This window comes from Drosophila obscura, unplaced genomic scaffold (assembly GCF_018151105.1).
Source record: "Drosophila obscura isolate BZ-5 IFL unplaced genomic scaffold, ASM1815110v1 contig_73, whole genome shotgun sequence".
In the NCBI taxonomy this organism is placed as follows: Eukaryota; Metazoa; Arthropoda; class Insecta; order Diptera; family Drosophilidae; genus Drosophila; species Drosophila obscura.
In genome coordinates this window covers 2,837,575-2,854,462 of record NW_024542865.1, presented here as the reverse complement: position 1 = coordinate 2,854,462, position 16,888 = coordinate 2,837,575, and the positions used below count along the sequence as shown (strand labels likewise).

Sequence of the window (16,888 nt, the reverse complement as noted above, 5' to 3'; positions counted from 1 at the left end):
GGGGAGGGGAGCTCCCACTCGCCTTTGGTGAGTGGCTCAACCCTAGCCACCCCCCGTCTGGGTGGGTTATATAACGGTATAAATTTCTAGTTAATTAATCACCTTTCGCTTTGTTTTATGGCTAATTTAATTAATTTGATGCCTTTTATTGTTTTCTCTGGGGGTAGTCAAAGGAGTAGGCCAGTGGCAACCATTCCACACGGCTACACGAGACACGGGACAAGGATACGCGGACACAGGATACGGACACGGACACAGGATACAGGATACGAACACGGCTATGGCTACGGATGCCATGGCATTGGAATCGGAATTGTGCATAAGTTGTTACGGGGCAAAACAACTTGAGCCAAAAGTCGAAAAAATTATTCATTAGCCGCTAGGGAGCCGGGACTCACTGGACGGATGGCAGGGTATTGCGGGGGAGCAGATAAATGTCAGAAAAGTTGGATTCAAGCGGGTTCATGATTGAATGTGGCATTGCTCCACAAAATAATTACAAGGATGAAAAAACAGTCAGAGGGAAGCTCTATGCTCTAAAGCTCGCCCTCTCTCTTGCTCTCTTTTGGATGATTTGTTTTGCACCGAAATCACTCGAATTCGATCTCAGAACCAATGAGAGAGCGCGCGCGCGAGCGAGAGCGAGACTCCCCACTCAAAGCTGCGCACTCAACTCTGGCATTAACAGCTTTGCCCCCCGTCCACCGCTCACACCGTTAACTCAGGCAAGCGCTGACAAATTTTCAATATGCCAGCAGTATCGGTATCGGAATGGTGAAGAGACCCCAGATCAGGCCACTTGCACCCTGACCTTTGAGCCATGGCTCTTATGGCCAGCTATTTATTTGGGTTTTGGGTTCATTTTGCTGACCCGTCAAAAACCAATTTAAAGTTTATTTTTAAGAGGTGCTAGAAATGGCAGCGCTTGATTGTGACATCAGCTGTGAGTGCTACAGTTGTGCACAAAATATTAGTTTACTTGGCCTAAGCTGCATGCAATTTCAGATGCACTGCAAAAAAGAAATGTGCATTGGCACGGCGCGTGTGCCTCGAGCGAATGGTGTTCTAATTTAATGGCCACCACTGTACATATCGTGCGTGCATACGTGACCTGTTGCTGTAGGCTTCATCTATCCCTTCACACTGCAGGGACTGCTCTCTCCCACACTGCAGCGCTGCCTGCTGTAACTCTTCAGCGCGCTGCTCGCTCACTCCCTCTTCAGAGCGCTGCTCGCTCAATCCCTCGTCAGCGCTGCTCGCTCCCACACTTCAGCGCTGCTCGCTCCTCTCCCACTCAGACTCTCTCTCCACCGTTGCAACTGATGCTGCCTGTGAGCGTGAGCTGTTGGATACCCCACTCTGGATGGCGCTTTGATCGGAGGCTTATGAACAATATGAATACCCTATGATGCCCTGCTTGCATCAGCATAGTGTATCAGCAGTGATCACAGCCCATGGCCACCCCACAGGTCACCAGAGTACTCAACCTGCGTTTCACTTCGCAAAAGCATCTTTACACACCAGCCATTAAATTGTTGATGTATTTTCTTTAGTTTCGCTTTCGTTGGCAAATGACTTGGCACTTTCCCATCACTGCAGGTTCCCCCCCCACTCTGCGAGATGGATGAGTTTTTACTTTCGTATGTACGTATATTCATAATTTATTTAAGTGTTTTTTTCTTTGTTTTTAAAGCATAAAATACAATACAATGTAATAATAAATTAATTATTTATATTTTAAATAGCATTTTTTTGTTGTTGTTGTTTATACACGAGCTTGAGCATGAAAATGCAAAAATTTGCATCATTTCGAAGAGGGGGAGAGGGGGGGGGCCACACAGACCCTTGGGAAATCGCATCCCCCCCTCCTTCCACCAGCGACTCTGTTCTGTTGGTAGCTTCTGTTTGTCTCTCTCTTTGTGTGTTTTTGCCGCCCATCTCTCTCTCTCTCTCTCTCTCTGTCTCTCTGTAGTTTCCACCAACACTTTCTCTCTCTCTCTCTCTGTCTCTGTCTCTTTATGGCAACTGGTCCGTGTTCAAGGGAGGGAATGGATGGGTAGTTGCAGCGAGTGGGATCAGCGAGTGGGGTGCACAGAGCGAGTGGATTGCAACGAGTGCTTGCGGAGTGGGAATGAAAGAGTGTGCGAATGGCACTCGTTGCATCTAGTGCTTGCAACGAGTTCATGCAACGAGTGGGCTTAAAGAGTATTAATAGAATGGAAATGCTAGAAATGGGATGAGGCAGCAATAAATAAGATTCAAGCGGCGCGGGATGATTTGGGGATTGGATAACGATGATAACTAGTGACTGACTCGTTCCGATCCCATGCAGATCGGACTCTTCTAGTGCTTGGCCTCCTCCTCGGGCAGATCGGCGGCCACAATCGGCTCGATCTCCTTGACCTCAGCGGGCACCTCCTCCTCCTGGGCATCAGCGTCGGGCAGAACGCGCACCTCCACTCGATTGGAGGCCGATCCACCCTGATGCTCGTGCTGCTCCTCCTCACCCACATCCATGGCATCATCCTCTGCCTCAATCTCCTCCTGATCGTGATCCAAATCGGAACGACTCTGCGCCTTGTGGTTCTGTGGCAGCGATTGCTGCTGCTGCTGCTGCGGCTGCTCGATGGCCGTCAGAATGGACTGAAGCAGACCCTGCGAAAGGATCTCCTCGTGATTGGCACCCTGCTCGCCAACGTCATTGCCCTGGGGGCCGTTACCGTGGCCGCCTGCCTGGCTCAGGGAGCCACCAAACTGCACCTGGAAATTCTGCTGGGGCTGCGGCTGACCGGAGCCCAGCTGAATGCTCTGCGATTTCTGTGCGGAGATCACATCGAGGCCATCCAAGCCGGGCAGCTGCTGGGGATCCGTGCCATCGGGCAATGCCGCCACCGAGTTCTTCTGCGAGGCATAGCCCGCATGATCGTAGTCCAAGTCATTGCCCGATGGCGGTGGTCCGTAGCTGTCGGCGGGACCCGTCAGGAACTGTGTATGCTGCTCGGCCACGGGAATGCTCTGGGCGATGGCGTTGTATGCGCCCGCAGATGCCGCCGAGATGCTGCCAAATTGTTGCTGAATCTGTTGCTGCTGCTGCTGTTGCTGCACCTGGTAGCCATTGCTGCTCACTAGATTGGGTCCATGTCCGCAATCGTGGACAATGATGGGCTGTTGCTGCTGCTGCTGCTGTTGCTGCTGCTGCTGGGGGATCTGATTGAAACGCGGCGCCTGCTGTGACAGTGGCAGTCCCTGGTTGTGGACAAACTGCTGCTGGTACTGCGAGGCACTGTAGCTGTTCTCAGAGTGCTGCTGCTGGTGGTGCTGCTGGTGGTGCTGCTGTTGCTGCTGCTGCTGCTGGAAGAACTGTGGTGGCAGATACTGCTGCGATGGCGCCGGCGGTGGTGGTCCCAGTGGACGCACATTCGCCACTGGCGCTGGCGGCGGCAGATACTGTGGCTCTGGCGGTGGTGGCGGTCCCGGTGGTCCATATTGCTGCAGTGCTCCTGGCTTTTGGTGTATGAAGGCGGGTCCTGCCTGTGGCTGTGGCAGCTGCTGCTGTGGTGGTGGTGGCGGTGGCTGGTACAAGGCCTGTGGTGCGGGCAGTGGTGCACCACCGCCGCTCACCGGCAGCTCATTGGCGGCTGGGGGTATATACGTCTGCGGCTGCTGCGCGGGCTTCACGCCGAACTGATCCAAGTGCTGCACAGTGGCGCCGATCGACTCCAGCAGGCCAGCGGGCACAGGCGGGCGATAGGCCACCGGTTTGTTCGGCTGCCCGGCGCCATGCTGAGGGAATGGCTGTGGGTTGCCCGACGGCGGACCGTACTGGATGTTCACATTGGAGTGGGAGTGCGACTGCGAGTGCGACTGGGACTGGTGGCTGTTCGACTGGCTGCTGCTAGTCAGTGCCGCAAATTGTGGCGGCGGTGGCCCGAAGTTGCCGCTGGGCGGTGGCCCGTAGTTGCCGCTGGGCGGTGGCCCGTAGTTGCCGCTGGGCGGTGGTGGAGGTCCGAAGTTGCCGCTTTGCGGTGGTCCGTAGTTGCCGCTGGGCGGTGCTGGTGGCGGCGGCCCATAGTTGCCATTGGGTGGCGGTGGTGGCGGCAGACCGGAGCCAATTGTCTGATACTTCTGGCCATGCACAGATCCAGGGGCAAAGGAGTCCGACGGCGGCTTCGAGTACGAATCATCCAGGTTGCCAATGGACAGCTGCAAGAGAGAAGCACAAGAAATTGATTGAAGTTGTGGGGCTGGGACTCCCGTCAGATACCCCTCCCCCCAGAAAGGACACGCACCTGCAGAGCTTCCGATTCGATGGAGTTCAAGTGGCCGGCGCCAGGTCCTGTGATTAGATTGCCGCCATCGTCGCCGCCCTGCAGGGCCACAGCCACCAACTGCTCATCGGACAGGCCATCAATGATGCTGCCTCCAGTGGCACCCACACTCAGGCCTCCGCCTCCACCTGCACTGCCTGCACTGTACTGAGTGCCGAATGCAGTGCCATGTCCCTGGGCCACGTGGCTGTAGCCGCCCTGCGTCTCGATGTGATTCTGTTCGACGTAGGCGCCAATCGGTGCCGGAATCGGCTTCCAGCCATCGCAGGCCGTGTGGAAGGGCGCCTGGGAGCCGCTCACACTGTGTGTGTGCCCGGTGGCATCAATTTGGATCTGCACCTGCTGCGGTCCACTGGGTCCCAGTCCCAGTCCCTGTCCGTGTCCGTGTCCGTGTCCCTGTCCGTGTCCCTGTCCGTGTCCACCTCCGCCGGATGTCAGAATGATCGTCGTCTCTGGCCCGCGATTAAAGCTCGCTGGCTGTGGCCCCGGCAGCGAGATGGGCAGCGGTGGGGGTCCATAATTTGGTGGCGGCGCATCGTAGTGTGGCTTAGGCGGCAGATTCAACGGCCCCGAGGCGGGTGGTCCGTACGAGCTGGCCGGCTGATGGGCGGGCTTGAACAGCGGCGCCGAATGCGGCGACGGCAGGTGCTGTGGCGGCGGTGGTCCGTACTGTGGTTTCGGGGGGCCGTACTGCGGCGCTGGGCGGTGCTGAATCTTCAGCGGTGGGCCGTACTGCGGCGCGGGCTGTGGTGGCGGTGGGCCGTACTGCGGCGCGGGCTGTGGTGGCGGTGGGCCGTACTGCTGCTTTGGTGGTCCGTACTGTGGTGCCGGCTTATGCTGTATGTGCGGTGGTCCATAGAACGGTTTGGGCACACCGAAATGAGTCTTGATCTGCTCATGCAGACCGCCCAATGGTCCAGAGCCACCGCCGCCGCCGCCTCCGCCCAGGAAATTGAGCTTCGGAGGTCCGTACTTGAGGGCCGGGGGTCCGTACTCCCGGAAGGGTATCTGCTGCGGCACTCCGTACTCGCGATGGGGCGCATGCTGCAGCTGCTGCTGCTGCTGGGGCGGTGGTCCGTACTGTGGTGCCGGTCGGGGCGGTGGCCCGTATGTGTCAAAGCCTGCCTCGCGGCGCTTCAGCTCCTTGCCATTGAGCACTGCCTGGGCGGCGCAGAGGCAGAGCGTCGCCAGCAGGGTCAAACGTAGCAGCATCTACACAGCAGAAGGGGGGAGGGGGCAGAAGAAGAAAGTGTTGGGTTAAGGTTGAGTAATTTATCATAAAAAAAAAAAGAGTTCATTCCTTGGGCTTGAGCGGCGTTATTATCTAGCAGTTAATAGCCCTTGTCCCCTGTAGCCGCCCCCCACTGACCGCCCCCCGTGCCAACACATTTGTCAGCTGTCGAGGTTGGAGAGAGACCTTTTTGGTTTTTTTTTTTTGGAGTGTCAGGGCCTGCCTGCCTGGCTGTCTGTCTGTCACAGGGCGGGTCACAGATCTCGCCGAGAGTGGTCAGGTGTCGTTCGGAGGCTGCCCCACGACCCCCTCCCTTTATGTGTGGGTTTTTTTTGTTGTGTTTTTTGTGCTGGCCTCATGTGTAACCATAATCTGCGCTAATTTGCAGTCAACCTTCCCGAGTAATTGGCATTGCGGTTGCCCCCAAAACAAAAAGCGTTGGCGTATTACGCTCTAATTAAAACATAAACCAGGCAGCAGGCGACAATCATCATCATGATGATGATTGTGTCGGGGTATTGCTGGCTGTCGCCAGTTTCGTTTCGGCCCCATCATGATCATCAATAATTCAGCAGGCAGTGCCGCGCCATAAAACCCCAGCGAAGAAAATAAAAAAAATAGCAGGGAAGGGAAGACCAAGAGTTGGACTGAACGGAAAGTCAGGCAGACATTCAGGCGGTTGTTTAATTGGTTTTATGTTTAACAACAAATGCGGCAGGCACTCCAAAACCAACAACAAATTATCTCGGACGACAGCAACGATTTGGCTCTTCTTTCAAAATTCCACGCACAGCACGCGAATTAGCCACAGACACAGATACAGACACAGACACAGATACAGCAACGGGGTAATAATAACAAACACGAGGCAGGCCTACACCAGCTACAGAAAGAAAGAGTGAGAGAGGGAGAGACGAACAGGGCATACTCTTAATGTAAGAAGAGAGGGGGCTAGCAGGGGGGGGGCGGGTGATGTAAGTTGTAGTTGGAATTACTAGAAAGATGAAAGCCAATTGGTTTGATTCTCGCTCCAACATATCCATAGCTATAATAATAGCTTAGAAACTTCAATCGGAAAGTTCTTTCTGCTGGAATGAGTTTTTTTTTTTGCTTTGTTGACTTTTTTTTCCTGCTAAAATTTATTCGGATATCGGGTTTATTATTTTAAAGTAATTTGTACAACTTCCGATCACGTCAAAAAGTCAAATAAAAATATACAGAAATCAGCTAAAGATGCCAGCAAGGCTTTAACGCTTTTGGAACAGTGCAAAACAAAAATGTGAGTGGCATGAAAATTATTTAAGTGACCCAGAACTTTAATTAAAATCCCCAAAAATCAGAGCAAAACGAAACTAAACAAATATATTATTTCCACTAAAAGAAATCATTTTTAAAACTGCGGTAGTGCAGCTTTGTGATAGCTACAACCCGCCAGCCAAGCTATAGATTCAGCTACAAAATGCTATGGCAAGAATTACGTTAGTATTCTACATCTATTTTTAGTGCTCATAATCTGCTAAATGATTGAAAATTCTATAAGTAATTAGGCAGCAAATTTTGGGTTACTATTTTCATTTTTTAAAACCCATAAATTCCATTTTAAAATTGCTTGCTTATAAACAAATAATACTTAACAATCTCTTGCACTTTTTCGCAGCATAAACCACAGCCATAGGGACCTATAGAGCGTTGAGCAAACTGCTCATAGCCCTCTGGCTTGGGGCCAAAACAAATAAGCGCCGAGCAGTTCACATAGAACCATCTGCCTGGCAAGCGGCAGATTTCCAGCCATCCAGCCATCATAATCTTCATTTCGTTTTGGCCATAATGTGTAGCGTAATAGCTATGATATTATGCCATTTACTCGGCTGCCGCTGCCGCTGCCATTGCCTCTCTCTCTGTGGGTCTGCGGATTGCATAAGAGTGGCAATGTCTTGTGATTGCGATGCGGGTTTTCAGAGCTTGCTTGGGGGGGGGTAATCAGAGTTTTTTTTATTTGGAAAAAGTGCACCTCAATGGTCAGCGATGCGCATTGAATATCACAATAGGCCAAACCGAAAACACACACAGAGATTTTTGTCTTGCTATTTTGGCCAGCGGCCGTGGCGTTAAAATGTCATAAGCGGCCAGCAGCGGGCAGCGGGCAGCGAGCAGCGAGCAGCGAAGACGTTGCGAAGAAGAGACCCCGAGAAACAACAAAAAAAAAAAAGTAACTTTCACTTTGCCCAATGTATCTTTGTATCTGTGGATGAGTGGCTGTGTGGCTGTGCGACTGTGTGGATATATCTTTTGGCCAGGCGGATGAGTAGGTGTCACAAATGCTGCTGGCAGTGAAATTATGTGCCGCATAATGAAAATACATTATAAAAGAAATGGCAAACAATTAAAAGCTGCCACATGACGGTAGCCTGGGAGTGGGGGGGGGACTGTATATGTGGCAAGGGGGCAACTAGCTAGGGTGTGGGGGGCAGTGCATGAGCCCTGTCTGTGCCCCATTGTCTGTGAGGCGTGTGAAGTGACCCGCATGTGGCTGCCACTGGCTGTTGTTGCAACTTCAACTTCAACTTCATTGAATTTGTTTTTGCTTTTTGTTTTTTTGCTGCTTTTGCTGCTTTTGCAATCAACTTTTAGCTGATGTCTTTCATAGGGTATAGCCTGTACAGAGGGGTAACAGCACTTCGATCAGGCAGCTGCGACTTTAAATGCATTTTTTTGTGCATTTTTTGTGCATTTTTTCGTGCATTTTTTCGTGCATTTTTTGTGTATTTTTAATCTAATGAACATTTTAGAGATTGATTTATTTTCTAGCCAGCCAAAAATCAGCCAATTCGAGGCGCTATATCTTAGGTATTTAAAGGCATCTAAAAGATGTTTAGTGGAACAATTTTAAGCCATGTTGATATTTCTTTTTAATAGCAGCAATATGCCAAGCGCTCAATTAAAGTATTTTTTAGAGGCAAAAACTATAAAATATATAGCTAAAAAAAATAGATTCTCTCTCTTCTTTTCAATGCAGAATTTATCTATAAATAAATTCAGTTTGTTGTTGGCATAGATATCATGGGGAATACATTTATTTCAACGCAGCTAAAAACTCCTAAAATGTTTAGCAAGTTTAATTCAAATTGGAGCACAATAAACCATTGAAACCCCATGAATTTTGTGCTGTAAATAAGCCAACAATAAATACAATAAATAAAAAAAACAAATAAATTAATTTTCTATTATTGCCCATTTGAAGAGCATCTAAGCATCGTCTTGCCCTAGGCCCATGTGTCTTTCCAACCCATTTCTGTATTGCTTGCATGGCTATTACTTGTATCAAAGTCACCGAGTCGAGTCAGTGGGTCACACATTTGTGACTGGCTTCACTGGATCACTGTATCACTGAGGATCGCCCGCAGAGCGGAGGGCCACAGACATTCAGTACTATGTAGTATTTCGCTGTGGCACACCCATGGCAGCTTTCTTCTTCGATTTCTGCTCATTAGCATAGCTAACAAAATATTTGTTATTGATGCTAAACAATTGACAAGAGCAACAAAAGAGCAGGCAGACAGGCAGACAGGCAGACTGAAACAACAAAATGGGCAAATAAACAAATAAACAAATAAACAAACAAACAACCAAACAAATAACCAAACAAAACGGCCGGCGAAAACTTTCACTCTCGTTTTTTTTTTGAGAAAAAAAAAAACCTACAAATTTTTGTTACCGAAGATGAACGAGCGAACGAGACACACGGCATGGAGTGGGGCCCTACCCCCTCTCCCCCCCCTTCCCAGAAAAAGGGTTGCCCTGGGAGACACATCCTTTTTGGCAGGCACAAAAACTTATTGTTGTTACGCCCAACCGACCACCCGCCCACCCGCCCACGACTCCTACCCATCAAGTTTTTTGGCCACAGCTGTGGGACGACTCTCTCTCTCTCCTCTCCTCCACCGTCACAAAAGTCGAGAATCGTAATCTGCGTTAATTAAATTTTCCTCTCTTTCTCGGCCAGAATGTGAATGCGAAATTATTTATGAATCAATTTCGATAATGAATAAATTATGTCTAAAGACAAGACCAGACCTCTGGTCTCTGGCTCTGGCTCTGGCACTGGATGGGGTTTGGGTTTGGGCACTGTTCGCCTTTGGCAAATGAATAATCTGCAGCCCAAGGATTCGGCTTACACGTTTTTGGTCCTGCATCAATTTTCATTTGCCAGAAAACCCTCATCAATTAACAGAGGTCGTTGGTGTAGGTCGAAAGGCCAAGGCGCAGGCGTGGCATTCACAGGCACGAATATTTTCTGTATATATATTTTTTTTGTTAATTTTGCCAACAAATTTCTATGCCAGCGAAGAGCAGAAATGGAGCTGGAATCTATGTCTTTTTTTATGCCCAAAATTAGTAGATTTTAAGGTGCGATCCAGGGGACTTTTACAGAGGCTTTCACAGTCTTGGAACTAAGGCCTCTGCCACGCCTTGCTGCTAGCTAATAAATATGGAGGATTATCTGCTGGAATTTCGGCCCGGAATTACGAGTAGGCAACGCCTGGAGGCTGCCAAAAACTTTTACTTTCATTGGCATTTGCCATGCATCATCCACGGAAGATGCTGCTGCCTGCTGGCTGGCTGCTGGCTGAGCGTTTTTCTTTTTGTTTAAGTCCCCAAAGATTTATAATTGGCCTGGCCCCAGTTTGTTCTCCTGGTAATCCTTTGCACTTGAGTCCAATTAGGGAAATGTTTCTTTACCATTTGCCAGTGGGTATAGCGCTGCCCAGATGCTGACGATGACGATGATGATGTTGTTTGATTATCCTTGGGAAAATCTCTCACTTGAAAAAAATTCGAAGAAATATTTTGCACTTCACAAAGGATTGTTTACTTCCGTTATGCGCGTTCGCTTTTCGTTTTCGACGGTGGAGGGTCAATGATTGGGGTACAACAAAAAAAAAAAAACAATGATAAATTCGCGAGAAGACGACAACGTTATTTGTGGGTATGCTTGGGGGTGGGGGGTGGATGTTGTGGGACAGATCTCACGGCGGGGATCTGATCTAACGGGCAAACGGAACGGGCGACGGTCGTCCGCTGCTTGTCACAATCGAATGGAAAATGCTGCCGCTCAGATGATAACGCCAGCTCATATAGGTAATACCCAGGGGGGCCGTCAGCGTCAGCGTCGGCGTCGTCGTTGCTGCTGCGGCTGCGCAGCCGCAGAGAAAACCGAAACCGAATTCGAAACCGAAAGTGAAGAAATTTCGTATGGCAAGGTGCCCCACTGTCCACAAAGGCTGTCCCTTTGAGAGATAGAGTGAGAGCGAGAGAGAGTGTGAGTGTGAGTGTGAGAGAGAGTGGTAGTGGGAGAGAGACACACACTCACTCACTCTCTGTGCAACCAGTTTTGCAACATTTTGTAGACCTCGACGCCGCCTTGGAGCGCCTTGGGGGCCACATGCAAATCATGGCCAAGTCAAAGTTGAACTTGTTCAATGTTGCAAGATCCCATCCTTGGCTGCCCCATCAGAGTTCAGGCCTACTGCTGCCTACTGCTGCCCCTTGAAAGGTTCAAAACATTTTCAAGTCTAAACTTTACATTTTTTTTTAATGGATTTCCTCTTTTTTTTTGCTCAATGCAAAACTACAAATAAAACAAAATATTAAGCATCCTTTCTCCTCTGAGTTTATACCTACCATAAAAATGATTGCAAATTAAATACCAATTTTGGACACTTAAAATTTGTTTGCCCCTCAAATAAAAATTCTTCGAATTTCAAATTCAGTTTAAACTTGAATTTAAACTACTCGTAGTACTCGTATGCTCCAGCTGCCACAGGGATGCATTGTGATGCCACAATTAACGTAGCTCATAGTTTTCCATGCCGACTATTTATTTCAAAGTTAATTTGTTGTCAAAGTTCTGGCAGTTGAGCGGCTCCCATTTCCATTTCCATTTCCACTTGCATTTCAATTGCATATTAATTGCCTGCCCATTGAAATGCACCTGCAAAAATTCTCAATTTACAGAACAGAACAGAAAGATATTTTCCATTTTCCCTGCACTTCCATTCAGAGTTATTTTCAATTGGGATGTGGGGGGAGTGGAACGATGTCATCTCACACAATGGCCCATCTTTGTGGGGGATTTTCCTGTTTTCTCTCTCTCTCTCTCTATTGCTGCAGCACTTTTCTCTCTCTCTATCTCTCTATCTAATGGTTGAGTCATAAAAGAGCTCTGCCACTGCCACATGTTGCTTTGTTGGGGGAGATCAAGTTTTTACACTTGAAGACAACGTGGAACGTAGACGTTGTGCGGCGTCGGCCTTCGCGTGATTCGATTTCGCTTTCATTTGCATTTCATGAGCCGCCGCCGCTCTTTTCTCCAGCAACAGCACAACAGCCACAGCCACAGCCACAGCCACCAGCCACATCATCATCATTGACATCATCATGACGGTCATGCTGATCCCCAAAGCAGAAGAAACTTGTTGGCTTTGGCTTTCTCGAACAAAACCAAAAACAAAAAAACAAAAAACAACAAAAAATTAAATGGGTAGGTGCTGTGCTGTGCTGTGCTGTGCTCCTTCTTCTCCCTTTATTGATTGACTCGACTTGACTCTCGGATCTGGCTGCCACTCCTCCTCCTGCTGCTGCTGCTGCTCCTGCTGCTGCTGTTGAGCCTGCTAGCCAGGTTACTTCACAGTTGCTGCTGTTGCTGCTGCTGCCACGTTTGGACTTCCTGCTGTTGCATCTTGCGGGTGCCTCATGGCCAGTCTCGCGTCCGCGTTAGCGTCCGAAGAGGCTCTGGGGTTGGGGGCAACATGCAACTTAAGTGGCAATATTTTGTGCCGCATCTGTTGCCCGCAGTGGCTTTTGTCATTACACATTTAAAATATATACGTAAGTACATACTATACATATGTACGGCTTAGCTGATAGCCAACAGCAAAACAAAAAAAACCAGAGGGTATTGCGAGTTTTAGATGGAGTTTGTACAGGCTCCATAAAGGTGCTAGACATAATACAAATTTATTCCAAGCTGGAAACAATAATATAAATATTGTAAAAATATTTCAATTAATTCAGATTCTAGCAAGAAGAATATTAATTTATTAATATTATTATTTTTTTCTTTAAAAAGTTCAATCTTAAGACATTTCTTATCTAAGGTTAACTTTATTATAAGTCACACAAAATACTGCCCCTAAAAAAATCTTCTGGAATTCCAGGAAAGATTAACTTTAGGTGAAATATTTGTAATAAAAAAAACCAAACAAACTTTAAATAAATAAATAATATAAATATAATAAAAATATAATATTAATATAATTAATAAAAAAATAAAATAAATTAAATAAATAATATAATTAAATATAATTTAAATAAAACAATTAATAAATAAATAAAATAAATATATATAAGCTTAAAAAAATGTCTAAAAAATGCTGTTAATGTGTTCTGCTTTAATGCATACATTTCCAAGGGTGTTTCAAGCTTCGGCTCCTGAAGCCATAAGCTTTTGTTACCTGTTTTTTTTTTTTTTGCAATTATTTGCGCTTTTACTTCCTCGAGTCTTGCTTTGAAGGCTACTTTCGTTTTGTGCTCAAAAATGTGGCTGTGTCTGTGTGTGAGTGTGTGTGTGTGTGTGAGGGCCCCTGCAGCCCCAAAAAGATGATGATAAGGGCCCCAAAACAACGAACAACAAGCCAACGAAAAAGCAGATAAACGAGCAGGCACTTGCAAAAAAAAAAGGGAAAATGCCTTTCCAGAGGATCTCCCGAAGCTGAATGTGAAAGCGGAAATAGGCAAAAAAAAAAACGTCTTTTCGGCCACCTAAGGCAAATGTTCTTTGGCATTTAATATTTAGGTGTTTATCTTAGTAAAATAAAAATAAATACAAAATTTAGTTCATTATTTTATCTGTCGCAGAAGCTGAGTTCGCTTGGACATCTTTTTTTCTGCTAGTTTTTAACTTTACTTGAGTATTAATGAACACAAACCTAGCCCCATTTGATTGCCTATTTTTCATTGATTTATCTGAGCCATAAGCTCATACGTAGCTGTATCTGTATCTGTGTCTTATCCACAACAGACACGCACAAAACAATTGAGAAAATATTTAAAGAAGAGAAATTGCATTCCATTGGCATGAGACTGGGACTGGGACTGCTGCTGCTGCTGCTGCTGTGCCCTCTGGGCCTCGCCCACATTTCAGTTTCAGTTTCAGGTCTCTCTCTTGGTGGCTGGCGGACGGGGAGGGAATGGTTGAGAGCCCTTAATTTCAGGTGTAGCCACAATTATGCGGATCCACTCGCTATCTCTCTCTCTCTCTCACTCTCTCACTCTCTCACTCTGTCTCTGTCGCTGTCTTGAGCTTCGTGTTTGTCTTTGCAGCGTCGTCTCTTTCTTCAGCTTCATCTCCATTCATCGCCACTCGGCGGCCTCCGGCATCAGCATCGGCATCGCCATCGGTCTCGGTCTCGGCCTCAGCCTCAGCCTCGGCTTTATGTCATGACGCTAATATTACGCAATCAGCCGCTTTCTTCTTGCTGTCTTTCATTCTCTGCCCGCACAGTGCGTTCGATCGGAGACTCAATGCTCCAAAATTGATCGCGCAGGTGCTGCCAGTGCTGGGTGTTGTGAAATATGATAATTGTGCATAGAATTTGTGCCTTAAAAATGCAAACAAAAAACATCTTTCGGTATGCTTTTTTTTTAATATTTGAATATTTAATTTGCATAAATTATTTTTACTTATTTTTGGCTGATATTTCTGCAAAAATTGAATGTAACCTGCAGATTTTTCTCACACCTTTTGGGTGGAATATTATCAGAGAATATTATTAAAATCGAAAGAAAGTTTTTCTATTCATGGGAGATTTTTTTTTTTCAGCGGCATTTCATAGTTCTACACATAATAAAAATTCGCGTAGAAAAGAACTTCCCGAGCATGTACGAAAAAAAAACTTTCGAATCCTTCTAAAAAGATCTTTAATTTTTGGTAGACTTTTCCTTTAGTTCCCCCCAACAATTATTGTCGGTATCTAGAGAGCTCTTGAAAGCATATGCCATTGCTGTAGCTTTAATGATATTCATTATGCACATGTGATGGCATCTTGCCGCTCCCTGTGGCCCACTGTGGTCCGCCCCTGTGGCCTGTTGCCATGACACTTGACGTTGGTCGCGTATCGACTTTGACTTTGCAGCCAAGCAGCATCCGCCTTCTTAAGACCCAACGAGAGAGGGAGGGAGAGAGAGACAGCAGCCAAAGCGATTTGCAATTTGTCATGCCGCGTGCCGCATGCCGCATGCTCCAAAAACCCATTGATTGCTGGGCGCACAATTGCCATTTCCATTTCCATTTCCATTGGCATTGGCATTTGCCTTTACACTTTCACAACTCTGTTTATTTGTGCACCCCTACCCAGTCCCCTCCCCCCGTTCCCGCGTATCTTCTTTGCTGCTGTTTCTGTTAGTTTTGTGCCCGGGAGTCTTCTCGTCTCGTCTCGTCTCGTTTCGTCTCGCAATTCGCTTTAATTAATGCTAATTAAATGCGCTTATCGCCGCGCCTTGGCTTATCAGCCAGCAAGCAGCCAGCAAGCAGGCCCTGGCTATGTGGTTCTGTCCCGCTCTCTACCCGATATACAGATGCCACCCCCCTCCCTTCCCTCAGCCATTTTGCCGCATTCCTTTCGAACGCTTAATTTTATGTTAATCAGTTTCTCCCACACCCCAGCCGCCTCTCTATAAACCATTCACAGAGCTAATGCAAATGAGAATCCTCGCCCATTCCCTACCCCTACACCTAGCCCTACCCTTCCAGCAACATTCCCATTCATATTTCTACTTATGACAATCAAAAACGCAATGCAGAATAGAAAATTCATAAATATGTTTATGTCATGCCCACGAGATGTGGCTGAAGAGTTGACGATTGGCCAAGAAAGCGAATAGCTGCCATGAGTATTATCCACAGACAGAAAGTCCCACAAAATGTAAGTGAAAATTAATTAAAAATATATATTTTCGTACTGCTCATTGAACATTGCTGCTGTGCATCAAATAGCACCCAAAATATTTCCATAAAATTAAAAGAAAAAAAACCTTCTACTTTTGTCGTTATTTATCCTTGCTTTAAATGTATCCCCCCACCCCAGCTATCAGTCCATTGCCAACTCCTGTATCCGCCCCGCAAAGCGCACAGACAAAGATTGTATTGTAATGCCAGGCGGCTAGAACGGAGTGGAGGGGAAAGGATAGGTGCCTGCACCCTATTGATCTGCCCGAACAGCCCCATAGTTAACGTATCCTCCGCAGAACACTTCCTACATAAATATTTCGTTGATTAACTTTGAATTTTGTGTGTGTGTGTGTGTGTGTGTGTGTGTGTGTGTGTGCTGGCTGCCTGGGTGCTGCCTCCGTTTGCTGTCAACATTTGCCATTTCAATTTGGGCGCACGCATCTCATTTGCATTCCCAATGACGAGGGGAGGCAGGCTCTCGAGTGTTTGCTTCTGGCTGGTTGGGTGGCTACTCCTCCCACCCCTCCCCACCCACCCCTCATTATGACACTCAAGAATGACAGAGCAACAAAAAGAGTGCCCGAGTGCCCAAATGCTCATGTGGCGTGAAACATTTTCCCAGGAGTTTTTTTTCTTTTTTTCTTTGAGCTGCAGATTTATGTTGCGTTGCCGCCATGGCCATAAATTAACATATTAATCGGCAGCCCCCTGCAAAAGGTGTTAAACTCGGCCAGCCAGCCAGCCAGCCAGCAAGCAAGCGCAATGCGGAAACGAATGGCATCCAAAAATGTATTCGAATTATGCAGCTGTCTCCCCAGCTGCTGCCCCAGCCTGCTGCCCCATCATATTTGTGGCTATTGACGGATGACTTGCGCTGGGCCCTAAGCCTGCTCGCAAGGCCAGTGCTTTTGGGCCCTCGACTTTCTCCACATTGCGCAAACTGGGCCTCAACTATAAGCGGAAAACTAGCACGTGGAAATGCACCAAGAAATTGGGGAAAAAAAATCATAAATATTCTGCTTAAAATAAGCAGCTCACAGCTGCTAAAAATATTGGCAAAAATCAAAGCATTTATTAACCCCAAAGATGTCAATTTGAATCAAACTGATAGCCATGCTCGTACCACTGTGCACGGTGACCAAAATGGCAAACAAAGGTGCGTAAATTGTGCAAAAAAAAAAAGAAAAGAAATACACCATCGAACACTCAGAAATTGTCGCCTTGTCACTTTTTGGAGTGGAGGATTTTTGAGTTAAGTCTCGCATTGCTTATGTCACGAGCAACCAGCAAGCAAACCCCCGAGCCTGAGCCTGAGCCACA

General features: G+C 47.4%; 1 protein-coding gene across 1 annotated transcript; it reads right to left on the bottom strand.

The window, feature by feature from the left end:
- Positions 1-2,000: 2,000 nt before the first annotated feature.
- LOC111065080 (trithorax group protein osa) lies at positions 2,001-10,648 on the bottom strand. Its single transcript, XM_022353049.2, has 3 exons — positions 10,300-10,648; positions 4,290-5,540; positions 2,001-4,203 (listed from the first exon to the last, which is right to left on the bottom strand). The coding sequence occupies exons 1-3, from the start codon at positions 10,300-10,302 to the stop codon at positions 2,344-2,346; spliced, it is 3,114 nt and encodes a 1,037-aa protein (XP_022208741.2). The 5' UTR covers positions 10,303-10,648; the 3' UTR covers positions 2,001-2,343.
- Between the last annotated feature and the right edge of the window lie 6,240 nt (positions 10,649-16,888).